This window comes from Piliocolobus tephrosceles, chromosome 21 (assembly GCF_002776525.5).
Source record: "Piliocolobus tephrosceles isolate RC106 chromosome 21, ASM277652v3, whole genome shotgun sequence".
NCBI lineage: Eukaryota > Metazoa > Chordata > Mammalia > Primates > Cercopithecidae > Piliocolobus > Piliocolobus tephrosceles.
This window is the reverse complement of record NC_045454.1, coordinates 24,828,919-24,855,757: the sequence shown is the minus strand read 5'-3', so window position 1 is coordinate 24,855,757 and position 26,839 is coordinate 24,828,919. Positions and strand designations below refer to the sequence as shown.

The following is a 26,839-nucleotide window of genomic DNA, read 5'->3' as shown; positions in this document are numbered from 1 at the left end:
GCTGTAAATTTAACTTAAGGATTTTCTTTGTTGAAATTTCAGTGTGGGTTTTCCTTTGTATAATACCACGGATTTTACTTTTATGCAGTGTATACAGGTGTTCTACCTAAGCTTTCTTCCTGCCAAGAGACACACAGTTCTTCCTGCTCTGCCTTTTTCATGAGCTTCCATGCTTGTTTTGTTTCTGAATATAAAGCAGAGTGTGAACAGCCTGTGGACTGTATGCTGACAGACAAGTACATGAAGCGTTGAATATCTTCAGGAAATCGTTTTATATGATCAAGTCACTCAACTCGTGTTGACATAAGCTTATCCCAACTTGAATTACTCAGCCCTGTTGTTGCAGAGTGAGTTTAGTAACATGGCTTCTTTTCATTGGATCCATGTTTCCTGCATTTTGGAGAGCTGCATATTCATGTCAGTCATAACCTTTGTCCCTGTAACCTGTCAGTTAACTAGAAAGAATTATACATTGCATAGCACTTAAAAATTTGCGCTGCTTTTCCTTTCTTGTTGAATTGATAGCTAACATTTAGTGGTAAACAAAGAAAATGCACTGGGTGAAAAGGCCTTAGGCTTTTTTTTGCAGGGGGAGAGTAGGGGAGAGATCTCTTGCTCTGTTGCCCAGGCTGGTCTCCAACTCCTGGCCTCAAGCGATCCTCCCACCTTGGCCTTCCAGAGTGCTAGGATTATGGGCATGAGCCACCACACCCAGCCAGCCAGGCTTTTTATGTTGAGTTGGTTATATATGCTTCATAGCTACACTTTATAATATTGGAGTATAGTATTAAATTACAGCTTGTTGGCAAGTCAGTGTTTCTTTAAGACAGTATATCTAGTATTGGTTAGAGTAACACCTATTTGGTGATACAGATCAACAGGGTGTCTCTGATTAATTTAGCTCCTACACAGTCAGCCGGAAGCAAGTTCATTATGATTTAGAATATTGTACACGGTTATGCAGAGATCATCCCAACCTATCTGTTTATAGGTCAGATGATGTTCAGTTTATATCTGCTGATAGCGTATATGCAGGAAAACCTATAAAACCACTTCAGACTTGTTAAAACAGCAAGAAAGCCGTGATTGAAATACTAATACAACTGTGTGGTATAAATTTTCATTTATAATGGAATGTAAATGCTGTCATTTGAATCTTGTCAAAGCCTGCTACTAAAACTCTGAAATACCTTGTCTAGGGAATAAGTCTTCAGTCCAGAAACAGTATAGATGTGATGTGTGTGATTATACAAGTACAACATATGTTGGTGTCAGAAACCACAGGCGAATCCATAACTCTGATAAGCCGTATAGGTAAGTGTTATGATTCTAGAATTTTAATGCTTGTATTAAAATATTTTATCGTAAAAAAAAATGAAATAATTAAAAATGTATAGCACTTATTGAAACACAGGTTAAGAAGTAAGAAATTTCCACTAATTGGTTTTATATTTTGTTGTTTATATATTATTTATTTTTTGAGTCAGGGTCTTGCTGTATTGCCCAGGCTGGAGTGCAGTGGTGTGATCGTAGCTCATTGCAGCCTCGAACTCCTAGCCTCAAGGGATCCTCCCACATCAGCCTCCCAAAGTGCTGGGATTGCAGGCGTGAGCCACTGCACCTGGCTGGTTTTATAAGTCTTGTTTGGTTTGTTAAGATGTGAACTTTAAGCTTGAATCTTAGGACAGTAGGCATTTTGTCTAGTTGATATATAGGAAATTGTCTTTATCTGTCAATTTTATGTTTTCATTTCATATGGGTATACATTTCATAGCAATTTTCAGTGCCTTAGAGTTCATTTCAGTAATTTGGCAGTAAGGTACTCAGTATTCCAGCAAAAGATCCTTAAAACTTAAAGGCAATAAAATTTCCTATTAAAGAGTCTATTTTTCAAAATTAAGCTAGTATGTATAGAATAAGTCATTTAATGTTGTTACTTGATTTTTCCCAAAAGCCAATTCAAATATGTATTTCAGAAAATATAGGCATTCTCAGTGATAGTGCTAGGCCATGGGCATGAACTCTTCCACCCCCTTGTCAAAACTTTGCAGGTTTTAACTCTCTCCCCAGAATTTATAGATACGATACAAGTGAGTGTGGGAAAGTTATTTTATTAATCTCAATGAAAACCCGATAGACTGTGCCATAAAAGGTCATTGTTTAATCCCATAGTGTAGTGATCTGTGTATGGTTTCGAATATTTAATACGTGCTTAGTTTGCAAACCAGCAGATTTACTTATAATCACTCTTGAGACAGTACATCTGTTTGCAGAGTCTTAAAACTCTGTGGAAGATATTTGACCTTGCCTCAGTCTTCCTCAGTGTCTTTCTTTCTTTCCTTCTTTCCTTCTTTTCTTTCTTTTCTTTCTCTTTCTCTCCTTTCTTTTCTTTTTTCTTTTCTTTTCTTTCTTTTCTTTCTTTTCTTTCTTCCTTTCTTCCTTTTTTTCTTTCTTTCTTTCTTTCTTTCGACAGAGTCTTACTCTGTCATTGCCCAGGCCGGAGTGCAGTGGCGTGATCTCGCCTCATGGCAACCTTCGCCTCCCGGGTTCAAGTGATTATCATGCCTCAGCCTCCCAAGTAGCTGGGACCACAGGCATGCTAATTAGCTAATTAGAGACGGGTTTCACCAGGTCTTAAACCCCTGGCCTCAAGTGTCTGCCCACCTCAGCCTCCTAAAGTGCTGGGATTACATGGTTACACCATGTCCAATCAGTCTATTTAATAGGTGGAACTGAGTATGTATACATTCATGATTTATACTGGGAAATGATTAGGAGAATGTGATGGAAACAAGGAACACTAGTTTACCTGATAGGAGGAGAAAGCTTTGCGTTTATATTTTTGGTATCCTTGAATTTAGACATACCATGCCAGATTCATGTGATTTAAGTAAGAAGAAAATAACATTTCTCTGGGTCCAGAATTATATTGTTCTTTCATTCATGGAGAAATATTTATTGAGCAAATACTATGCTTCAGGGGCCATGCTAGATTCTTGGACTACAGTCATAACAAAACAGACGTCATCTTTGCTGTCATGGAACTTGTAGACAAACAATATGCAAGTAGACCCACAAATACTTAGGATAAATGTATGCAACAGGTTAGTGATTCCAGTTCTGTTGAAGGTTTTACATCTGCTTTATTAGATCAGTCCTGCAGCTTAAAGATTCATTTTGATAGCTGTCAGTGTCTCAGGGATGTTTTCTTATGTTCTTAAAATATTCACAGACTCGTAGGATTCCTTGCAGTTGTCTTAGGGTCTTCCTACTAACAGGCAACATCCTGTGAGAATCCTCTTTGTGTAACATCAAAGAAGTCTCAGTCTGTTATTTTCCAAATTTATTCACACTCCACTTTGTCACTGGGTTTGGTGTGTTTATGCCTTAGAAACAATTTTGTCATACCTCCCTCGTTGTACTTATTATCAGTTTTTCCTCATAAGTCTTATTTTCTAATGTCATGGCTCTCCTTTTAACCTTCTTTAAATACTCACTGTCCTTTGTCTTTATGGGATTTCTGGTCGCAGAGCATTATGGATTAACATGTTCTATTCCAGGATGTTTCTAGGACTTTCTCCTCATTGTCCTATACTGTGTACCTTAAGCTGAGCTGGAAAGTGTAAGCTTTATAATGCCTGACTTAATTCAAGGATCACAGGAGTTTCTCTGGCTCTTTTTGCGTCTGCTTCATTCAGTTTCATTGCCTGGTGCACTTATGGTCAGAGTTTGGGCTTGGTTTCTCAGAGTTCATGCCATACTCTATGCATTTCTGATTCCCTACATTTCGTTAAGAAACATGCTCACAAGCAGCAGTAACGAGTTCTTATAGAGCTGCAAGGTCTTGTTGCACAACTTCTAAATTTTGCACAAGGGCACAAAAGGTTTATTGTTTATTTTAGTGTGCCTGTTACATAATAGGTTTTCTGTAGTGGTGAAACCTGTTCCTTTCTCGTGCTTTTGCTTTTTATGCTGTCATTCCAGTCCTTCAGTGACCCCATCTTTGTGGTCTGGGCAGTACGGCTTCATGGATCCCTGGTTCTAGGGGCAGATAGTCCTGAGATTGAATCTGAGGTCTCTCACTTGTGGGATTTGTTTCACCTCTCTGTGCTTGATTTTGTCATTAATAGAATGAGGATATTAAGGTTGTGAGGATGAAATGAAATACCATATAAGGTACCAGCACATGATAAGCAGCCAGTAAGTGGTAGCTGGTAGTTACTGGGCCCAGCTTTTATCTTCTCAATAATTCATTATCTAAACAAAGAAAAGTACTAAAAGGCTGATGACCTCTAAACACTAGGGAAACAAAGAATGAATTCTGTGCCAGGGTAGGCAGGCAGAGCTCATTTTACGGGAGGGATGCTGGGCCCAGGCAGAGTGCTGTCCCTGCTGAGGTCCCCATGCTATGTCTGGCTGCTTTGGAGTCACTCTAGTGTCTTGGGAGCATCCCAGGCCTGGACCACACACTTCCTGTGCCCAACTGGTGGCCTTGGGAATGTTATGCCACACTAAGCCTCTTTTCCCATATGAAACCGGGGAGAATACTTCCCTGCTCATAAAGCTTTGTGAAGATTAAGTGAAATTATATTTATGAAGTACCCAGCATGTTACTTGGTGCATTGAAGGGGCTTGTTCCCATTTTCTGCTTATGAAGTTGTCAGATTATCTCAGAAGCCCTGTTCTTACCCAGAAAAAAGAGAGCTGTTTTCCATTCCTGTGGAAGGCAGGTAAAGATTAAAATGACATCATTCCATCCCAGTCCCTACTAATGCAGCTGTTAATAACTTTGTTTTTATTCTGTGTAAACCATACACCAATTATAGTTATTGGGGTGCAGGTGGTATTTGGTTACATGAGTAAGTTCTTTAATGTTGATTTATGAGGACCTGGTGCACCCACCACCCGAGCAGTATACACAGCACCATATTGGTTGTCTTTTATCTTTCGCTGTCCTCCCACTCTTTCCCCCCAAGTCCCCAAAGTCCATTTTATCATTGTTATGCCTTTGCATCCTCATCGCTTAGCTCCCACATATCAGTGAGAACATATAATGTTTGGTTTTCCGTTCCTGAGTTACTTCACTTGGAATAATAGTCTCTAATCTCATCCAGGTCACTGCAAACGCTGTTAATTCATTCCTTTTTATAGCTGACTAGTATTCCATCATATATATATATACACACACGCACACATATATTTATATGTGTGTGTATATATATGCATATATATATATATCTCAGAGTTCTTTATCCACTTGTTGATTGATGGGCATTTGGGTTGGTTCCACAATTTTGCTATTGTGAATTATGCTGCTATAAACTTGCGTGTGCAAGTATCTTTTTCAAATAATGGCTTCTTTTCCTCTGGGTAGATCCCCAGTAGTGGGATTGCTGGATCAAACGGTAGTTCCACTTTAGTTCTTTAAGGAACCTCTGCACTATTCCATAGTGACAGCCACAATGTAAACAAGTTTACATTCCCCCCAGCAGTGGAGAAGTGTTCCCTTATTGCCACATCCACACCAACGTCTACTGTCGATGGATTCTTTGATTATGGCCATTCTTGCAGGAGTAAGGTGGTATCACACTGGGGTTTTGATTTGCATTTCCCTGATCATTAGTGATTTTTTCATATGTTTGTTGGCAATTTGCATATCTTCTTTTGAGAATTGTCTATTTATGTCCTTAGCCCACTTTTTGATGGGATTGATTGTTTTTTTTTCCTACTGATTTGAGTTTGTTATAGATTTTGGATATTAGTCCTTTGTGAGATGTATAGATTGTGAAGATTTTCTCCCACTCAGTGGGTTGTCTGTTTACTCTCTTGACTGTTCCTTATGCAGAAGCTCTTTAGTTTAATTAGATACCGCTATTTATCTCTATTTTTATTGCAATTGCTTTTGTGTTTTTGGTCACGAAATCCTTGCCTAAGCCAGTGTCTAGAAGGGTTTTTCCAATGTTATCTTCTAGAATTTTTATAGTTTCAGGTCTTAGGTTTAAGTCCTTAATCCATTTTGATTTGATTTTTATATAAGGTGAGAGATTATACCTGACATTTATAACGTTGACCCCAAAGTTTTACCGAAAAGTTCCAGTCAAAATTTTTCATAATGGATGGTCATCAGTTTAGTTTAATATTGCACTGCTGGACCTGCCCTGATTTACATCTCCCAGTACCACTTTTGTAGAGAACAAGATGGGAGAACAAAACGTTGTCCTGAGAGTATCAGTTTCTTTTTAACCATATGGCATGGAACCCATTTTCCCTTAGAAACACAGCTGTACTGTGCTTAGGTTCTGAAACTACACTGTAGCAGGGGGACAGTGTGATGTCAAGGGAAGTACAGGGGCTTTGGGCTCAAGTACTCCACACACTGCCCAGGACATCGTACATGCACAGTAAATGTTGACTGATAGTTGTCCATATCCCTCAGTTTTTCCTATCTATAAAATGGGTCTGATTCTTTAAGTTTTTTGTATAAGGTTAATTTATTCTTGAAAATAAATGTGTAGTGGTATTATTACACCTTTTCTTCCTTAAGTAGAATAGCTGCCCAAATAATATAAGATGAATTTTTTTAATACCCAGTCCAAAAATACCCATTTTTCCCTAATTGTTTGAAAATATACTTTTAGAGGTAGCTTTTTCATATCGAGAACCAAACAAGGTCCAGCCAGTCTATTAAGAGAGTCTCTTAAGTCTCTGTCTCCCTCCTTCCCTCTAAATTTTTTAAATAGATTTTATACTTGATGTTCCCATGCCTCCTGAAAACTGCATAAATCATAAAGGTACAGCTGATGAATAATGGCAAATTAAACTCATGCTTGTAACACAAACCATTATCAGCTCTTCAGTAGCACCCCTTCATGGGCCTTCCAGTCTTTAACTACCCCTCCCCTCTTTCTGGTAACCACTATCTTGACTTCTAACATTATCAATTAGTTTTTTCTGTTTCTGAACTTAATAAAAATGGAATCATACAGGACATATTCTACTTTATGTTTAGATTTTTTCACTCAACATGTGTGTGTATAGTTCCACCTAGCACAAATGCATTTCATTGCTGTATAATATTCCACTGTTAAGACCACCACAATTTATTCATTGTGCTGTGGATAGACATTTGGGTTATTGCAAGGTTTTCCTCCCTGAAATGATCTGATACCAGTTTGAACATTGTTTTATATGTTTTGGGGCGTATATATGAAATGAGTCCATTTCCATTGGGTTTATACCTAGGGGTGGAATTTCTTGGTAATTGGACATGTATATGTATTCAGCTCTGGTAGACAGTGTCAATAGTTTTCCAAAATGGTTGTACCTGTTCACATCCTCAGCAGCACTTTGTGTTGTCAGTCTTTAATCTCTATTGTTTTGGTAGATGTATAGCAGTGTATTATTGTGCTTTCGTTTGCATTTCCATGATAATTTCTGAGTTTGAGCATCTTTTCATTTATGGGCCATTGCCCACTTCTTTTTTGCATTGTCTGTTGTATTTAGCATTGTTATGAGGGAATACCTCAGGCTGGGCAATTTATAAAGAAGAGGTTTATTTGGCTTATGGTTCTGCAGGCTGTCCTCTGCTCAGGAGGCTTCCAGTCATGACAGAGGTGAAGCGGGAGCAGATATGTCACATTGTGAGACATGGAGCAAGAGAGAGGGAAGGAGGTACCAGGCTCTTCTTAACAGTCAGATCTTGCAGTAACAGAGAGATCTCATTATTCATGAATGGCTACACCAAGCCATTCCTAAGGGATCCGTCCCCATGACCCAGTCGCCTCTCCCCAGGCTTTACCTCCAACATTGGGGATCAAATTTCGACATGAGATTTGGAAGGACAAATATCCAAACTATCATCTGCTGTTTTCTTACTGATTTGCAGGAGCTCTTTATGTATTCTGAGTACGAGGCCTTTGTGGGGCATATTGCAGATGTCATCTAAACTATGGCTTGCCTTTCTACTTTCTTAATGATGTCTTTTGATGAACAGACATTTCCAGTTTAATATAGTCAAAATATTAATCTTTTTGTTTGTGTTTAGGACTTTTGTGTCTTTATATTCTGAAACTGGTTTTGATTTTTTGAAATAGTCTGTTGAGTTAGGTAGATGATGATACAGAAATAAAAATGTGTGCTGATTTTCAGGGATGGTACATCAACTATGTATGCTTAGGTATTACTGAGCTTGGTTTACTGTAATATGGCACTAAAGCTAAAAAAAAATCTAAACAAAACATTTCAGAAAGGCTTTCAGCAGTGGGAATGACAGTTTGGAATGGAAATAATAAGGTTGCCTCTCAGTGTAGTCAGTTATTGTATGGGATTTGTGTAACTATAAGTATATTAGAAATGATAATAATAGCTGATATTTTTGAGAAGATTGTTTTTGGGCTAGGCCTGGTGTACTAAGCATTCAATACGTGTCAGTTCAGTCCTCACAGCAGCCCAGTACTTAGGAATATTACTACCCCAATTTTATAGACATGGAAACAGAGGCTGGGCTAGCTTAAATAACTTTCCCCATGTCTCAGAGCTGGGGCTTGAACTCTTGCTTCTAATGACTGTGTCATCCTGCCTGTCTGTGCTACTCCAGGGAGATCTCTTTCTGAAGTGTACTGCTGCTGCATGCCAGCAGCCCACACCAAATCAGGGTGTGAAACAGAAGCAATTTCATTATGCTCAGGGATTCTGTGGGTCGGTCAGGAATTTGGAAAGGACACAGTAGAGACGGCTTATCTCTGTCCCATACCGTCTGGGGTCTCATCAGAGAAAGCTTGAAGGCTGGAAGTGACCCAGACAGCTGGGGGTTACAGTCCTCTGAAGGCTGCCTCAGCACAGGCTGGTGCTGTGCTAGCCGTTGGTTGGGCCTCAGCTGGAAAACACACATGATTTCTCCTTGTGGACTTTGCAGGTCTGCTAGTCCCCAAAATGAGCTTCTTAGATAGGTAGGCAAAAGCTGTGTTGCCTTTTATGACCTAACCTTGGAAGTCACAACGCATCACTTCCACCAGAGTTACAAGCTTCAGTCTTTTTTCATCTGTAGGCATCGTGATTCTTTAGTCAATGTGTTGGCTTGGGGAAAAACTTAAGTCTTTAAAAAGCTTCAGTTTGTTTAAGGAAAACAGTGAAGGAGACAGTTTCATCAGGAGGAAAAAATGTATATTTTGTTTTGAAGAGATGAACTGAAAGAGTTTGTTTTTCTCAGTGGCATAAAGATCTCTCAGGTTCATCACAAAATTTGAAGTGGCTGTTTTGTGGGGGCCTTAATTATTTCTTTAAAAGCGTAGAAAATGAATTGAAGGTCATAAGATAAGCCCTATTGCAAAATTTCTGTTGAAATCATTGTGTATGTGTTCAAACCAGGCTCAAGTCACCCCAAATCTTGTAGGACATCCAGCTGCTTTCTTCCATCTAAGCCCTCAAGGCATTTGACCTGGAAAGTAACCAAGTAAGGTCCCAGGCCAGGGAAGTAGGGGTTTTTAAACCAGCATCCTTATCTCCTTGGGGTTCTGAGACCAAAGTAACTGACTTACTAACAGTAGGAGAAAGTCTGTAGAAAAATTCAGTCTCAGGCTTTTTAGCCAAGTTGTAAGAAGCCTTGGGTTTCTACACTGGCTTTCTTTGGGTTGCCAAAGTAGCTTCTTTGCATTGGGAAGAAATCATTTTTTATACAGATACACATCGGGTTTTATTGGGTAACATAGAAATTGTGCTTCTTTGGACATTCCAAAGCCTGGATTCAACAATGGCCATATTTACAGGCCACTCTAGGAGTCCAGCAATCACACTGTTAGGGTGTTTTTTTAAATGTCATGTGTATGACTTTGCCTTGGTAAAGGAGTCCCAAATGGCTCTGTCACCAGGAGCATCCAGCAGTTCCACCAAGGAAGCAAAGCAGAATCATGACAGGTGGTGTCATGATCAGTGTGCTTTTTTGTCAGTGTGGTTTCGTTTTGGTTTAAGACTTTTTTTGCCCAATGGATGGGGCGGGATAGGAAGGAGCAATTTACCCTACGTGGAAATATGGTTGTTGCTGGTCTGTTGGTGAGGTGGTTAGAAATGATTTGTTAGACATAGCCTCTGTTTCAAAACATATTTTCTTTTTTTAAATGTTTTTGTTTTGTTTTTTAATAAATCTTATTGTATATATTGGAGGTTAATCATATGATGTATAGAATATAGATAGTAAAATGGTTACTATAGTGAAGCAAATTAGCATATCTGTCATCTTACATTTTTTTTTGTGTGGCAAAAGCAGCTAAAATCTACTTATTTAACAAAAATTCCTAATACAGTACATTTTGATTATAGTCCTTATGCTGTGTATTAGATCTCTAGACAAGTTCATCCTACATACATGCTGCTTTGTATGCCAGAATCTTCTCTCCCTCCCCACCCCCAGCCCCTTGTAACCACTCCTTCCTTCTCTGTGTGTGTGTGTATTGGACTTTTAAGTAACATTGAGCAATGCTTGTCTTTCTGTGTCTGGCTTATTAGCATGAGGCATGCCCATCCATGTTGTGGCAAAAGGCAGGATCTCCCTTTTTAAGGTGGAATGATTGTGTGTGTGTGTGTGTGTGTGTGTGTGTGTGTGTGTGTGTCGCGCACATGCCACGTTTTCTTTATCCATTTGTCCGTCAGTGGACACTTAGGTCGTTTCCATACCTTGGTTTTTGTGAGGAATGCTGCACTGAGCATGGAAACGCGGATACCTGGTAAGGTGGCCATTTCATCTCCTACACAGAAGAGGGATTTCTGGGTCATGTGGTAGTTCTATTTTTAATTTCTTTAGGAACCTCCATACTAGTTTTCATGGCCGTACCAATCTACATTGTCACCAACAGTGTAGTAGGATTTCCTTTTCCCTACACCCCTGCCAACATTTATTCTCTCTTTTGTCTTTGATAATAGTCATCCTAACAGGTTATCATTTCATAGTGGTTTTAATTTGTGTTTCTCTGATGATTCGTGATGTTGAATACATTTTCATATCACTATTGCAGTTTTTATGTCTTTGGAGAAATATCTTTTCAGGTCCTTTGCTCATTTTTTAATCGAGTTATTTGTCCTTCTGCTATTGAGTTATAAGTGTTCGTTATAAATTTTGGATATTAACCCCTTATCAGATATGTGGTTTGCAGTTTTTTTTTTTTTTTTTTTTTGCAGTCCTTAGGTTGCTCTTTCCTTTTGTTGATTGTTTTCTTTGCTGTACAGAAGTTTTTTGGTTTGATGTTGTCCCTTTTATTTGTGCTTTTGTAGCCTGAGCTTTTGGTGTCATATCCAAAAAAATCATTGCCACTGCAGCGAGATTTTTCCCTGTATTCTCTTCTAGGAGTTTGACAGTTTCTGATATTCCATTCAGCTATTTTATCCATTTTGAGTTGATTTTTGTGGATGATGTAAGATATGGATCCAATTTAATTCTTTTGCATGTGGATATCCAGTATTCCCAGCACCATTTATTGAAGAGACTATTCTTTCTTCATTATGTCCTCTTGGTGCCCTTGTCAAATATTCATTGACTGTGTATGTTTAGATTGATTTCTGGGCCATTTATTCTGTTCCATGGATCTGCATTTCTGTTTTTATGTCTTTACCATACTGTCAAAACATATTTTCTATCATTTCTCCTTTTTCTGGGTACTACATTTATAGATCAGAGCCTTAAAAATGGCTGTGCCCGGCCAGGCACAGTGGCTCATGCCTGTAATCCCAGCACTTTGGGAGGCCAAGGCGGGTGGATCACCTGAGGCCGATAGTTCGAGACCAGCCTGACCAACATGGAGAAATCCTGTCTCTACTAAAAATATTAGCCAGGTGTGGTGGCACATGCCTATAATCCCAGCTACTCAGGAGGCTGAGGCAGGAGAATCACCTGAATCTGGGAGGGGGAGCTTACGGTGAGCCAAGATTGATTGCGCTATTGCACTCCAGCCTGGGCAACAAGAGTGAAACTCCGTGTCAAAAAAACAAACAAAAAAATGCTGTGCCCCACAGCCCAGGAACGTTCTTATCTCTGGAAAGGAAGGGGAGGCAATTGAGGTGAGGCACACAGGGAGTCTCAAATGTATATTGGTAATGTCCTGTGTCTCAACTAGGAGTGTTCATTGTTTATCATTATTATTATTATTATTATTGTTTTTGTTTTGAGACGGAGTCTCGCTCTGTCGCCCAGGCTGGAGTGCAGTGACGTGATCTCGGCTCACTGCAAGCTCTGCCTCCCAGGTTCATGCCATTCTCCTGCCTCAGCCTCTCAAGTAGCTGGGATTACAGGCGTCCACTACCGTGCCTGACTAATTTTTTATATTTTTAGTAGAGACGGGGTTTCACCGTGTTAGCCAGGATGGTCTCAATCTCCTGACCTCGTAATCCGCCTTCCTCGGCCTCCCAAAGTGCTGGATTACAGGCATGAGGCACCACGCCCGGCCCATTCTTTATTATACTTAAGGAGTCTTGGGGAGAAATGAACTCTGTCCTAAAGAATAATCTGCAATGCATTTATATTGATGTACAAGATAATTTGTTATAGCATTGTTTATAATGTCAGAAATATCAAAAACATTCTAGCTCTATGCTACTTAGTAGAGTGGTTAAATTACGATATTTTCATAGGATGGAACGTTATACCCCATTGAAAATGCATAATTTTTAACTTGAGAAGATACTCATGGAACATTGTCAAAAGTAGGATTAAAAATCTATAGTATGATTCTACTTTTTGCTTCAGATCTACATATGTACATTTAAAAAGACTAGAAAGCTATGCAAGTAATTTTTTAGAATTTATCTTTATACTTGCCTATATTCCATTTTTATGCAAGGAATATAGACTATATAATAGAAAAGGGTTTAAATAAAGAGATAACATTTCTTGACCAGTTGAGTGGACAGGAATTGGCTCAGTAATTTAAAACAACAATCCATAAGCAAAGGGCTCTGATAGCATGGCAAATCAGATAACCCACAATGCTCCAAATGAAGAAAAGGCATTTTTTTCAGCTGTCAATTCTGCAGGCCGAAAAGTTTGAGGGCCTGGCCCTGGCTTCTGGTGAAGGATTTTGTGCTACAACACAACATGGCGGAGAAAGACACAAAAGGGGGGACACATGCGAAGAACCAAAGAACTCAGGGGTGTCCTGGCTTCATAACGCCCCACTCTCAGGAGAACTAATTCATTCCAAGAACCAGTCCAGTCTTGGAAGAGCAGGAACCCACCCACCACTGAGAGAACAACACCAACATCCCATTTATAAGGAATCCACCCCCAAACACAGAAACACGAGGCCCTTCCTCCCAGTACAGCCATATTGGGGATCAAATTTCAACGTTAGTTTTGGTATTGACAGACAGACCATATCTAAACTGTGGTGCTGTGTCTTAGTCCATTCAGGCTGCTATAACAAAATGCCTTAGACTGGGTAATTTATGAACAACAGAAATGTATTGCTCACAGTTCTGGAGGCTGGGAAGTCCAAGCTCAAGGTGTCAGCAGCTTTGATGTCTGATGAGGGCCTGCTCCCTACTTCATAAATAACACCTTTTTGCAGCATCCTGACATGCTGGAAGGGGCAATAAAGCTCCCCTGAGCCTCTTTTATAAGGGCACTAATCCCATTCACAAGGCCTCTGCCCTCATGACCTAGTCACCTTCCAAAGGCCCCACCTCTTAATACTATCCCTTTGGGGATTAAGATTCCACATAGGAATTTCAGCGGGGGGGGCACGTACACATACATTCAGATCATACCACTCACATTCACAAGGCCTCTGCCCTCATGATCTAGTTACCTTCCAAAGGCCCCACCTTAATACTATCCCTTTGGAGGTTAAAGTTTTCACATAGGAATTTCAGACAGGCGGGGGCGGGGGTGGGAGGCGGGGGACACGTAAATTCAGATCATACAACACTTAGAAACTTTGAGAAATAAAATGTTTTGTCTCTTTGTAAGAGACTTATTGAGTGGTTTGAATAGTGCTTGCCTTCTCGTTGTGTCCTTTACAGTCTAGAATGAGCATCTTTCCTGTGCTTTGGCAAGTAGTCAGTTGTCCTTTCTAAGAAATTGTCTCCAAGAGTTCCTTTAACACAAACTTTTTTGCTGCCATAACTTCCTTCAGGAACTACATACCTCGTTGTTAAATTCACTTTCACTAAGATCCTCTGGCTGCATATCCCAAGTTTTCTTCAGTGTCAGCAGTGTCAGCATTCCTGTGGCCAGTTATTTATTTGTTCTAGAATTCATTTACATTTATGTCTAATTTTGCTTCCAGCATTATCACTTTGTGGGTTTTTGCTGCACTTCAATTTTGTTGGCCAGTTCCTCTCTTATGACTATCCATTTTCGTAACATGTCCTGCAGGTTTAACGTTGGGAGATAAGGATGCAGCATAACTACATGTTTTGCTGTTGGGGAGTGAACGGCATAGCACAGTGACCAGTCACCAGCTTTGAAAGGCTTGCTTGGTCACTGGCCATGATACATCTCTGTTTACATAGTAGACTGAAGAGCTGCCAGTGAAGTTTGTTCTCTGCAGTTACTCACAGTTCATATTCCCATAGTAGTTAATAACTGAAATTGGAACCATGCTGTTGGGGGACTGATAATGTTTAACTAAGCCATAGTAACTGAAATTCATGCAGCTCAGAACTGTGCAAAGCAAGGACCACACACACACACACACACACACACATACACACACACACACTCATTGTTAGGCTTGTTCTTGTATATTTTATTTTTTCCATTTCTATTGTAAATTTTTTCCTTCTTCTAGTATTTTGCTAGCATTTTAATATTGTTTCCATATAAGAAAGTTGTTGATCTGTACGGAATGTTAGATTTGTGGCTTTACTTAGTAACAGTTTTTAATTTTCTATTGGATTGTTAAGGTATATCATTACATTATCTGCAGATCATTTTCTCATACTTTCCTTTCTGTTTATAGCTTTTCTTTCTTTCTTTTTTCATTTTTTATTTTTTCCTGAGACAGAGTCTTCTGCTAGAGTGCATTGGTGCAGTGGTATGATCTCGGCTCACTGCAACCTCCACCTCCTGGGTTCAAGAGATTCTCATGCCTCAGTCTCCCAAGTAGCTGGGATTCCAGGCACCCGCGACCATGCATGGCTCGTGTATTTTTGGTAGAGACAGGGTTTTACCGTGTTGGCCAGGCTGGTCTCAAACTCATGACCTCAGGTGATCCGCCCACCTCAGCCTCCCACAGTGCTAGGATTACAGGTGTGAGCCACCACACTGGGCCTATATCTCTTCTTTCTTTCCCTCGTCTGATTGTCCTAGCTGGTACCTCCACAACACTGCATAACAGTGGGGATAGTAAATGTCCTTGTTCTGTTCTTGAATTTAATAGAAATGCTCCTGGTGGTTCCTAATTAAGCTTGACACTAGTTTTGGAGTTGAGAAAGTTATATTTTTATGATATTGAAGAATTATCCATCTACCTTATTTTGTAGAGAAGTTTTATTAAGAATGTGTATTGGGTTAGGTGTTGTTGGTTTAAGTGCCTCCTGAGTTTGGCAATAGGAAATACACAGCTATACCCATGGAGTATATTTGTAAAAAAAAAAAAAAAAGAAAGAAAATTAAATATGACCTTGAATCTAATGAAATGACATCTGTAGATCATTGGTTCCCAACTAAGGGTGCTTTTGCCCCCTCAGAGGACATTTGCCAGTGTCTGGAGACATTACTATGTTTGTCACAATTGATGGAGAAAGCGCTACTGGCATTTAGTGAGTAGAGGCCAGCAATGCTGCTGGACAACCTGCTGCCCAGACAGCCGTCACAGTGAAGAATTACCTAGCCCCAAATGTCAGGAATGCAGAAGCTGAGAAACTTTTTTCTAGATCTCACTTCCAGTTCACAAGAAACATGAAGGACACAGGGATATGATAAACGACATCACCAGAAAGTCCTCAGTGTAGTCCATGTAGTGAGAGATTCTGCAAGACAGATGGCCTGATATCTTCAACAGATACATGCATGAGGGGTGACGGGAAAGAAAGAAAGAGATATTATAGATTAAAAGAGACTTAAGAGACTTACCAACCAAATATGAAATGTAGATCTCATTTGGATCCTAATTTGAATAAGACATGTCTGCAAAAATCAAGCAACTTTAAGTTAGGAGAATACACGAAACAAGATTAGCAAAATGCCAACAATCAGTATTGAAACTGGATGGTACGGATTCATCACATTTTTATTTATAATTTTGTCTTTGTTTAATGATTTCCATAATCAGAAATTTAAAAATGAATATTGATTTTTTTTTTTTAGATTTAGTCTCAGCAACACCAGCAAAAATATGCCTTTTCTCTTCCAATCCTTTCAAATGGTGACTCATAATAATGAAGCTCCTAATACTGAACTGTCTGTATTCCTAGAATAAGTCTCCCCTAAAAGAATGAGCACATGCTGGTACACAAATTAAAGTTTATAGACTGTGTTCCAAGAATCTTTAAGTGCCTGAAATTTTTATGCAAAGATGATTGTCAGTTGTCACAATTATATATTCTACATAAAACAGAGAATTAAATGGAATTCCACCAATTCCATCCAATGTGAAATGCTAGGCAGCTTATTGTAGTCAATAAATACTTCATTGTAGAAAGTTTAAATTGTAACAGTAGCCTTCCATAATTCAAATTTTATAAAAATATATGTATTTTTAAATACTGGAAAGTAAACATCAAAATAATAATAATGGTTATATCTAGTGAAAAGGCTATGATTGATTTTTGTTTTCTTTTTTTTTTTTTTTCCTGTATATTTCTAATTTTCTAGAGTCAATTTTTGATATCAGGAAAAAAGTTATTTAAAAATTAAAGCAGTTCACCTATCACCCAAATCTTGGTTTCTGATACCTTTTTCCAATAGAAAGAACTAGAGAAATTATCAGTCTAGTCTAGGACTGGTGGGGAATATGCAAGGTGATCTTGGAACGTCTCATAGGACCAGCAAGTAAGGAAGTGCTTTTAAGAAACAAAACTCGGGGTGTGGCAGAAGGACGTGGGAGCCAACCACAGAGGCCCACGGGGCAAGGCTGGAGGAGTTTGAGCAACAAAATAAATAGTGCAATACAGAATTATACCCCAAAGTATAAAATACCCATGTGTCCATACTGATGTACATAAATGGTTGAATAAATAGGTGGGTGAGAATAGACACATCCTGTGCAGAAGAATTCCACATAATTGACATAGATACCCCTCCCTCGAGGAGGCGGGTGATCATGCCAGCTCTTAAGTGTGGGCTGCACACAGTGACCACCTTCCCAGTGGTACACTATGGAAACAGGGTTGAGAAAGAGGAGCTTGACCCTGGAGAAACCTGAGCTCAGCCAGGGGAGGAATGTCAGGGGCAAGTTCTCCTGAGAGTGGGATGTCAGGAGGACGGCCCTTTTCCTTTGTGGCCTTTCTCCCAAGAACTCATCAGTTTAGTCTAACTGTGAAAAAAATAGCAGACAGCCCCAACTTGAGGGACATTTACAAAATATCTGACCCATGTTCCTCAGATCTGTCAAGGGCATTAAAAACAAGGCAAGTTGGCCAGACTTGGTGGCTCAACGCCTGTAATCCCAGCACTTTGGGAGGCCGAGGCAGGCGGATCATCTGAGGTCAGGAGTTAGAAACCAGCCTGGCTAACATGATGAAACCCTGTGTCTACTAAAAACGCAAAAATTAGCCAGGCGTGGTGGTGCACGCCTGTAATCCCAGCTAATCCGGAGGCTGAGGCAGGAGAATCGCTTGAACCTGGGAGGCAGAGGTTGCAGTTTGCCGAGACCACACCACCGCACTGCAGCCTGGGCGCCAGAGTGAAAATGCGTCTCAAAAGAGACAAGGCAAGTAGGAGAAACAATTGCAGTCTAGAAGATCCTAAGGAGATGTGAGGACTAAAAGCCATGTTGTTTCCTGGATGGGGTCGTGGAACAGAAACAGGATGTTAAGTACAAACCAGGGAAATCTGAATAAAGTGTGGACTTCAGTTAATAATGATGTAAGGAACATTGGCTCCTGATTTGTGACAGATGTACCCCAGGAATGTAACGTGTTAACAGTAAGGGAAATAACTTTTCTATGTATCTGCATCTATATCTGTAACTATTCTAAAATGAGAAGCTTTTTTTTTTTTTTAAGGAAAACAGTAAACAGTTCTCTCTTATTTTTAAAAGGTTGGAATAACATTAGAGATGTTCTATAGGATACATTTGCGATTTCTGGTGTTTACTTTCTGACCCAGTTTTTGCAAAAGTATGAAATTCTTGTTGCATAAGTATGGCTTGTCACTGGGGGATCATTCCGGATAAAGAATTTTCGGGTGAGGCCTCAGGACCACAGTCTGAATGTAAGTTAGGAGGCAGGTGTCTGAAGAGCCAGCATTTCATGTCTGTTTCCCCTTAGCATAACATAAAAATTAACGTATGAGAGCCCGACATGTAAAGGCACCTTGGTAGAGGCACTAGGTGGAAGGGAGTGGGCATCTCTTGGCTGGCATCGAGCTGGATTAGTTGCCCTTCTCAAGCAACTGATCCAGAGACATTTGAGCAGGGGACTGTAACCACACTATAGTACACACCACCACCGTGTGACAGTCACAGATACAGACACTGAGTTTAATGGTTTGGGGGTGGAAAAGTTGCCAGCTGCCCACCCTCTGATAAAGATGTTAGTGAAAATATTATAGTTTATTGAGGTTTGTCAAAAAATGGCTGCATCTCAGATATAAATGGGCAAAGTAAAATGAATTAAGATTAGTTTTTTTTGGTAGATAACCAAGAATAAAATGTAGTGATTTTATTTTATTATACCAGCTGTAATAAAATCTTAAGGAGAATGCAGGCTGTAAAAGCTTAAAAGGGGAACAATTTTTTAAGTATTTAAATAATGAAACGTCCAACATTTTACCACATTTTGAAGAAATAAAACATTGTAGATACAGCTAAAGCTTCAATTTCTTACTTCTTCAACCCTTCCTCCTGAGAGGTACCCCATTGTCTTGATGTCTTGATAGTGAAGTGTATCATTTCAGGTATTCGTGAATAACTTTTCTATGTACATAACATATATGTATGTGTATATACATATATATGGATGTATTAAACAATACATTCTGTTGGTTTTGGTATTTCAACTATTTAAGTTAAAAACCTAACAGGTCTTTTTATTTTTCTTTTCACTGATCATTATTGACATCGGTTCCTGGTGCTAAGTGTAGATCTCATGGGGGTTTTTTGGTTGTTTTTTTTCAACCCCACTTTATAACATTCCACTATATGAAAATAAACTAATTTGTTTTCATATCCTTGTGGAAGAACAGGGGCTGTGGGTTGTATCTTTTTTTGCTGTTCGTAGCTAGGATGATTCTTGTATGTGTTTCCTTGTGAACACTAGAATTGTGGGGCTACAGGTGTGTGCCACTTCAGCCTTAATAGATATTGCCAAATTGTTCTTCAGAGCGCCATACATAAAATTTGTACATTTCCATTTTTCCACATCTGTGGAAAAATCTTACCAGATTTATCAGATTCCACATCTTATCAGACTTATCTTTGCCAATCTGAGGGGTGTGATACATTTCCCTGATTGTTAGTGAGATTGAACATCTTTTCATATAGTTGAGTTTATTAGAAGTTCTATCAAGAATTGCCTATTTGGGCCAGGTGTGGTAGCTCATGCCTGTAATCCTAGCACTTAAGGAGTATGAGGCGGGAGGATCACTTGAGCCCAGGAGGCCAAGACTGCAGTGAGCCATGATCGCACCACTGCACTGCACTCAAGCCTGGGCAACAGAGCAAGACCCTGTCTCAAAAAAAAAAAAAAAAAAAGAACTGCCTGTGTATTGCCTGTAAGTGGACTGGTATTTCTTGAGATCAGAGACCTTTGGCCTTGGACCTGATTCCTCAGGGTGTGTAAAAAAAGAATACTGCTGCATGCTATCACAAAGTTAAATTGGAGGTGGGTCAGAATAAGAGTTTAGTCTTTGCCCGTATTTAATTGTTTTATTTACTCCTATGCCGTTTGATTTTCTTTGTGCCTCGTTATTGCTGACTGTGTCTCTTATTGGTGTAGGAAAGAGTTCAGGTAAGTTATCTGATTTGTTAGGTTTGTAATTAAGTATTTAACAAAAATGTCTTTGGAAAAGTGCATTTGCAGTTTCCTAAAAAGATGACAGTTTTACAGTACGACCCAGCAATTATGCTCCTAGGTATTTGCCCAAATGATGACAACTTTTATCCTTATAAGCGCTTTCCTTATAAAAACCTGCGCTTGCTGGGAAGCTGACGCAGGAGGATTGCTTGAGCCCAGGAGTTTGAGACTGCAGTGAGCTCTGGTCGTGCCACTGGACTCCAACCTGGGCAACAGAGTAAGACCCAGTCTCAAAAGCAAAACAAAACAACTTTGCACATGAATGTTCATATCAGCAATTATTCATATTTGCAAAAAACTGGAAGTAACCAATATATTGTTCAGCAGGTGAGTGAACAAACTATGGTACATCCACACAGTGTAATATTACTCAGCGATAAGACTGATCAACCCCTGACAGACATGGAAAAATCGTACATGCATATTGCTATGATTCCAATTATGTGATGTTCTGGGAAAGGTAAAACTATGGAGTCAATAAAAAAATCAGTGGTTGCCAGGGATTCCGGGGCAGGAAGGAAGGATGAAAAGGTGGAGTACAGGGCATTTTTAGGGCAGTGAAACTATTCATATGACACTGGAATGGTGGATTCATGGCATTATACCTTTGTCAAAACACAGGATTGGCTGGGCATGGTGGCTCACACCTGTAATCTCAGCACTTTGGGAGGTGGGTGGATCACTTGAGTCCAGGAGTTCGAGACCAGCCTGGATGACATAGTGAAACCCCATCACTATCAAAAATATAAAACTTAGTCAGGCATGGAAGTGCATGCCTGTAATCCCAGCTACTCAGGAGTCTGAGGCACGAGAATCACTTGAATCCAGGAGGCAGAGGTTGCAGTGAGCCAAGATTGTGACAGAGCAAGACTGCACTCCAGGCTGGGCAACAGAGCAAGACTCTGTCTCAAAAAACAAAAACAAAACAACCCATAGAATTGTACAACACAAATAGCAGACCGTAATGTAAACTATGGACTTTTGTTAATAAAAAATGTATCAATATAGATTCATCATTTATAACCAATATAGCACACTGATATTAATGGAGGAATTGGGAGCAGGGGAGGAGGGGGCATGTGAGGACTCAGTTCTATCTGACCAGTTTTTTTTGTAAACCTAAAGACATCTAAAAAATAAAGTATATTAATTTTTCTAAAAATCCTTCATTGTTAAATTCAGATTTTACCAAGTGTACCCAACTATGTAGAACAATTGTTTTTTAATATAAACTTTTTAAGATTATTTGTTTTATTTATGAAATCTAAATTGTTGAAGCTTTTTCAAGATGACTGCTTCCATTTTTTTGTGGGTCTGTAAAGAGTATAGAGTTCATGTTGAAAATCATTTCATTTCCTTTTTGCTTTCTCAAGTAGTAGAGTGGTATAAAGTATTAATTGTGTAAGTTTTTCTTCCTGTGTGTGATTAATTTAGAGCAAATATTTTGCATATTACATCAAAAATCTTTCCAAATATTGTAATAGCTAAAGTAATCTGGAATGTTTGTCTTGATTGTTACTCATTCTTTATAAAACACCTTCTTTCATTGATTCCAGGACATCTATTCTAGGACCTCTCTGAAATCAGTGTACCTCTTAGAATGAGTAACATCTTAGATTCAGTGAATGAATCTGTGTCTAACAAGGGTCCGGAAGAAGGGCTATAAGATTGTTACAGAATCGTGATAATTTTTCACTGGTGTTATGGGACCGTTCTTATTTTCCTTTGCCTGCCTGTCTTCCAGATGCTCTCTGTGTGGGTATGTGTGTAGCCATCCTCCTTCTTTGAAGTCTCATATGTGGAAACATGCAAGTGACCAAAATTACAACTATGAACAAGTAAACAAGGCTATTAACGACGCAATTTCACAAAGTGGCAGGTATTTCATCCTACCCCCTCCCTTTATTGCTATATGTAAATTAAAGCCAGGATTAAATCTACTAGTTCTACATTATAGCCTCCTCACGGTGTGGTGTGTTTGTTTTGTTTTTAAGAGTTCTGGGGAAATCCCCTGCAAAGACTCAATTAAAGAGCAGTGAAGAGAGTTCTGATCCCATCACTGGAAGTTCGGAAAATGCAGTGTCATCTGCAGAACTGATTTCCCAGACTCCCACCGAAGTTCTGGGTCCCAGTGAGAATGAAAAACTGAGCCCTACAAGTAATACCTCATACAGTTTAGAAAAAATCTCCAGTCTGGCCCCTCCTGGTATGGAGTACTGCGTTTTACTCTTCTGCTGTTGTATTTGTGGTTTTGAATCAACCAGCAAAGAAAACCTCTTGGATCATATGAAAGAGCACGAGGGTGAAATTGTAAACATCATCCTGAATAAGGACCACAACACAGCTCTAAACACAAATTAGGTGGAATAATGACTCAAACACGAAAGCAGTAGAAGAGGATTCCTTCACCACAGTTTCACATTTGCGCTGTCAAACAACTTCCTAGCCACAGAAGAAATCATTGATGTGATCTTCAAGAAAATGACAGATGTGACTTTAGAACCAAGCTTGTAATAAAAGGAATTCCAAATGGACAAGCAGTAATGATATTTAAATATTTTGAGTGAGGGGGAGTGGGTCGAAGAGGAAGCAGAGGTGTAATCCTGTAGTAACCCTCTGTCACCCCTTCTTAGTGTTGAGTGTATTTATTAAAGCTTATTAGAGTGTAGAAATGCAAGCAAAAGAGTTAAGAAAGGGCTTTTCAGGAACCATTCTAAAAGTCATAAAAAGGTCACAGTCTTAAGCAGAGCTTAGTTTTCTTCTCACTTCTCAAATGCAGACTTGAGGCCTCCAGTGAGAAATGGGAGGCAGTTCTGGGAGGGGTTTTTTTCAGTGTTACAAACAGAGTCAACAAGGAAACATAATTAGAGGGCTTTGAAATGATCTATTGAAATCCCTAAATTGATAGAAATTCATCATACTCAATCTAGGACATGTTTTAAGGAGTAACCTTAAAAAAGAAAAGACCTCTCAATTCAAAACTAGATTGTAAATAGGCATTCAAGAAGTATTGTCTTAAATTTACAATGAATTTCTTGTGAGCCGAGGATGAAACAGGTGATTCCCACCAGACTCAAACCAGATCTCAGTTCATAGTAATGCTAAATCGTCTTGTGTGTCCTCAGAGGTTCTTTTCAGTGTCTGTTAGAATTTGGCATACTTTCTTCATAGTACATAGACCTTCTAATACTCTCTGCTAAATGAGACCACACTTGTTATCTGAAAGTGTGTGAAAGAAACAATGTATGAAAATTTACATTTGATCATCCTGCACTGGAAATGGTTTGAACTATTTCCAAAAATCCCTTAGGGGATGAGGGGTGAGATTTAGAAGCTGCTGAAAATGAGTACTGCTGTGTTGAGCTTTTCCTTCCTGGGATATATTAATTTAGTTATATTTAGCAGAAGAGGAATATAACCAAATGTGACTAAAATTAATAGCAAAAATTCAGCTTGTTTGTACAAATTTTAATAACAAATAGCATTTGGCAAGTCTATAGGATTCCTCCTATCTGGGAAGTTCTATTTTGTTAAGAGTGCAACAGGACATATGGAAAACCAATGCAAAATGCTTAAGCATTAAAACTCACCATCAAATAGATGTAGTCTTATTAATTACACATTTTGTGATTTAATTATTTCAAGGAGTGAAGAAAACAGGGTGTTTTTGTTTTTGTAGTTCTGATTACTCATTTATGCATTGTTTTGTTAAAGTAAATTCTGCCTACAAGTGAAAAGGTCGGTGCGCTCTTCCGTGCACCATCCTCATGGTGCTATTTCTGAATATCTGAATATTGATTTCTAACACCTGAGATGAGGCTGTGACCGATCAACTTGGAACACTGTGAAGGTTTTCGAATGGGAAACGCTGTAGGCACATTTTAGGAAGAATTCTGTTCGCAAAGTCCAGGTATGATTGGATTAATATTTATAAAATTATTACTAGGAATTATTTAAGTGGGGCCAGACATCTTGCAACATTTTCTGATTTGTTGTTTTTTTTTTCTTTCTAATCTCATTTTGGTGATATTTAAGCAAACATAAATGATTGTAACTTTGCAGCCTTTTTATTTAGGTAGTTTTAATTTATTTATGAAAGTTAATCCATTTCTGATACATGGTTTTTAAAAATATGAAATGGATTTATATATACTGTATTCCTCAAATCCACTGAATGTGGACTTATATGCATTTTCTCCTTTTTTCAGAATGGAAACATTTTAATTTCAAATTCAAATAAAACATTTAAAATGGTTTCATTATTATTACCCATACTGTTGCCACTCATATTGTAAGTCAGTTTTTTCATTGCTGGTACAATGACTCAGTATTTCTTTATAAAAATAGGTTGTTCTGAAAATCAACAACCTTAGAAGAATCTTGTTTTATAATATTTCCTCGGCTTTAGTTTTATGTCATATTTAGAAAATAATAATAAGCATCCCCAAAATTTGAAAGATGTGAATTTTTAAATTACCTTCCTTTATTTCTTTAAACTAATTCCATTGATTGTTACTTAAATTTTCCACTTGGAATCATGGATTTAAAATTTCTCCACCTCATGGGGAAAAAACTAACCCAGAAGTTCAAAGCCTTTAAAGTTTCATTTGATTCTGGCCTTAGAATTGTCCTTAAAAGCTTTCTCCTGGCCCATAGGAGGAAGTATATATCAAGGAGGTTCTTTACCTTCCCATGATCATTTTGTGGCAAGCCTTAAGTTAACAATGTGTCTACCAAGAACAGTTGAGTTTTCTAAAAGTGATAATGAAGATTATGCAATTTTAATTGTAGCAGAGATAGCTATTAAAATAATCAGTAGCCTGGGCACAGCAGCTCACACCTGTAATCCCAATACTTTAGAAGGCCAAGGCTGGAGGACTGCTTGAGTCCAGAAGTTTAAGACCAGCCTGGGCAACAAGGGGAGACCCCATCTACAAGAAACTAAAAATTAGCCAGGCATAGTTAGTTGGCATGTGCCTGTACCCCAGCTACTCGGGAGGCTAAGGTCGGAGGATCACTTGAGCCTGGGAGATCGAGGCTTCCAGTGAGCCGTGATGGCACCATTGCACTCCAACTGGGGTAACAGATGAGGTCCTGTTACCCACCACCGCCCCCCACCGCAAAAAAAAAAAAAATTCAGTAGCAATTCCTTCATAGGAATAACATTTTATTTATTGGCATTAGACTTATTAGACAGAGCTCACTATTTGTTTTCTGCTCTGAACACTTAAAAAATTCTAAGATGTGATAGTGAAAACAGCCTTGAAAAGAAACTGCATATGGCAAAGGTGGGGAGGGGGGAAGATGATGCATTCTGATCATTATAAAGAATACTTTTCAGGGCTCTATCATTTTCTCCCTTTCTCTCATCATCCAGAATACGGCAGGTGTCCCAGTGTTCAACAGTATCATGCTAATATTCCATTTGATCGGTAGTCCAAGTTCTTTGGCCAGATAGTGCAATGTTGTGACACCAACCGAAGCCTTTGTTCTGGATCTTTCTTCTATTGAAGGTGGCTGCTGGTGGCTTCATAATTATTTTGTTTTTTTCTCACAAAGTAAATGGTGGGCATCCATGTTTACATTGCACCTTCCTGTGCTGTAATTGGCTTGACAAAGACAAGCAGGCTTCTCTGTTGAGACTTATTGTGTTTTTAGTTTTCATAGACACTTATTTAATCTTTTTAAATTGTACAGCAAGGTGCTCTAAGTAATATTCGATAAAATATATTTAATAGAAATTTGCGTTTGATATTCATGAACATGAATACATGTATTTTTTTAAGAAATAAGTATTGTGTAACACTATGGCATTGCTTCTATAGCCAAAGTATAAAAATTTCTGGAATACTGACATGTAAAGACTACAGTTAATTCTGACACTGTATCTTATTAAAATAGGATGATTTGCATTTTGTAAAATTATCCTGCACATCGAGCTGCATGCCTTAAAGCTGAAACTCTAGGACTGTGTTCATGGGAGAACAGTTCATCTGTTCAGAACAGTGAGGCAAGGTCTGTAGTGCTTCTTTAACTACCTTTGGAAATACTGTACAATGTTAGAATAATTTATTTTGCTTTACAGGAGTTTGTCATGTATTGACTTTAATATTGTATTTTGGTAATAAATTTTTTGTTAAAAAAAACTTGCCTCCAAGTTTTATTAACCATGGGTTGTGTCCATTCTTTTCCTGGAAATGATGACTTTATTGCTTAGAAAGTTGTATTTAAATAATTAAAAGCTCCCCAAGGGTTAAACGAAGGTTTATGATGACTCTTAATAACTTGTTAATCTGTTGCTGACTAGCATTAGACTGTTACACGATAAATTGAATAAGCATTTAGCTTTTAAAATCATTTTAAAAATTCAGTCTAATTTTGAAGATTTTTCCTTGCTACCCAGTTCAGTTTCTCTTCCAAATGTGACATGCTTATATGCTTTCAATTCTGATATAGTCAAAGTGCTAATGACTAGTTCTGCTATTGACAATTAGCATTCCTTAGCGAAGGCCAAAAACTACAGTGATATGTTCACACTTTGATCATTTTGTAATGTATACAGATAGCTGTTGACATCATATTTGTTGCATTGACAAATGAAGCTAACATCATCTGACTGTATTGTGGGTCTAGTTATCCATTTGTGCCCTAGAATCCTGAGCCACCTCAGTTGAAA

The 26,839-nt window shown here is 38.7% G+C and overlaps 1 protein-coding gene across 2 annotated transcripts in view; it reads left to right on the top strand.

Moving 5' to 3' along the window:
- Window positions 1-26,421, top strand: part of ZNF507 (zinc finger protein 507) — a 40,146-nt gene extending 13,725 nt beyond the window's left edge. The window contains exons 5-7 of one of the 2 annotated variants that reach the window (XM_023229055.2): window positions 1,200-1,314; window positions 21,908-22,042; window positions 22,158-26,421. In XM_023229055.2, coding sequence (XP_023084823.1) covers window positions 1,200-1,314; window positions 21,908-22,042; window positions 22,158-22,524 — 617 coding nt within the window. In that variant the 3' untranslated portion in view covers window positions 22,525-26,421. The remainder of the gene's footprint in view (window positions 1-1,199; window positions 1,315-21,907; window positions 22,043-22,157) is intronic. The other variant, XM_023229056.2, reaches the window with a different exon arrangement.
- Window positions 26,422-26,839: the final 418 nt, after the last annotated feature.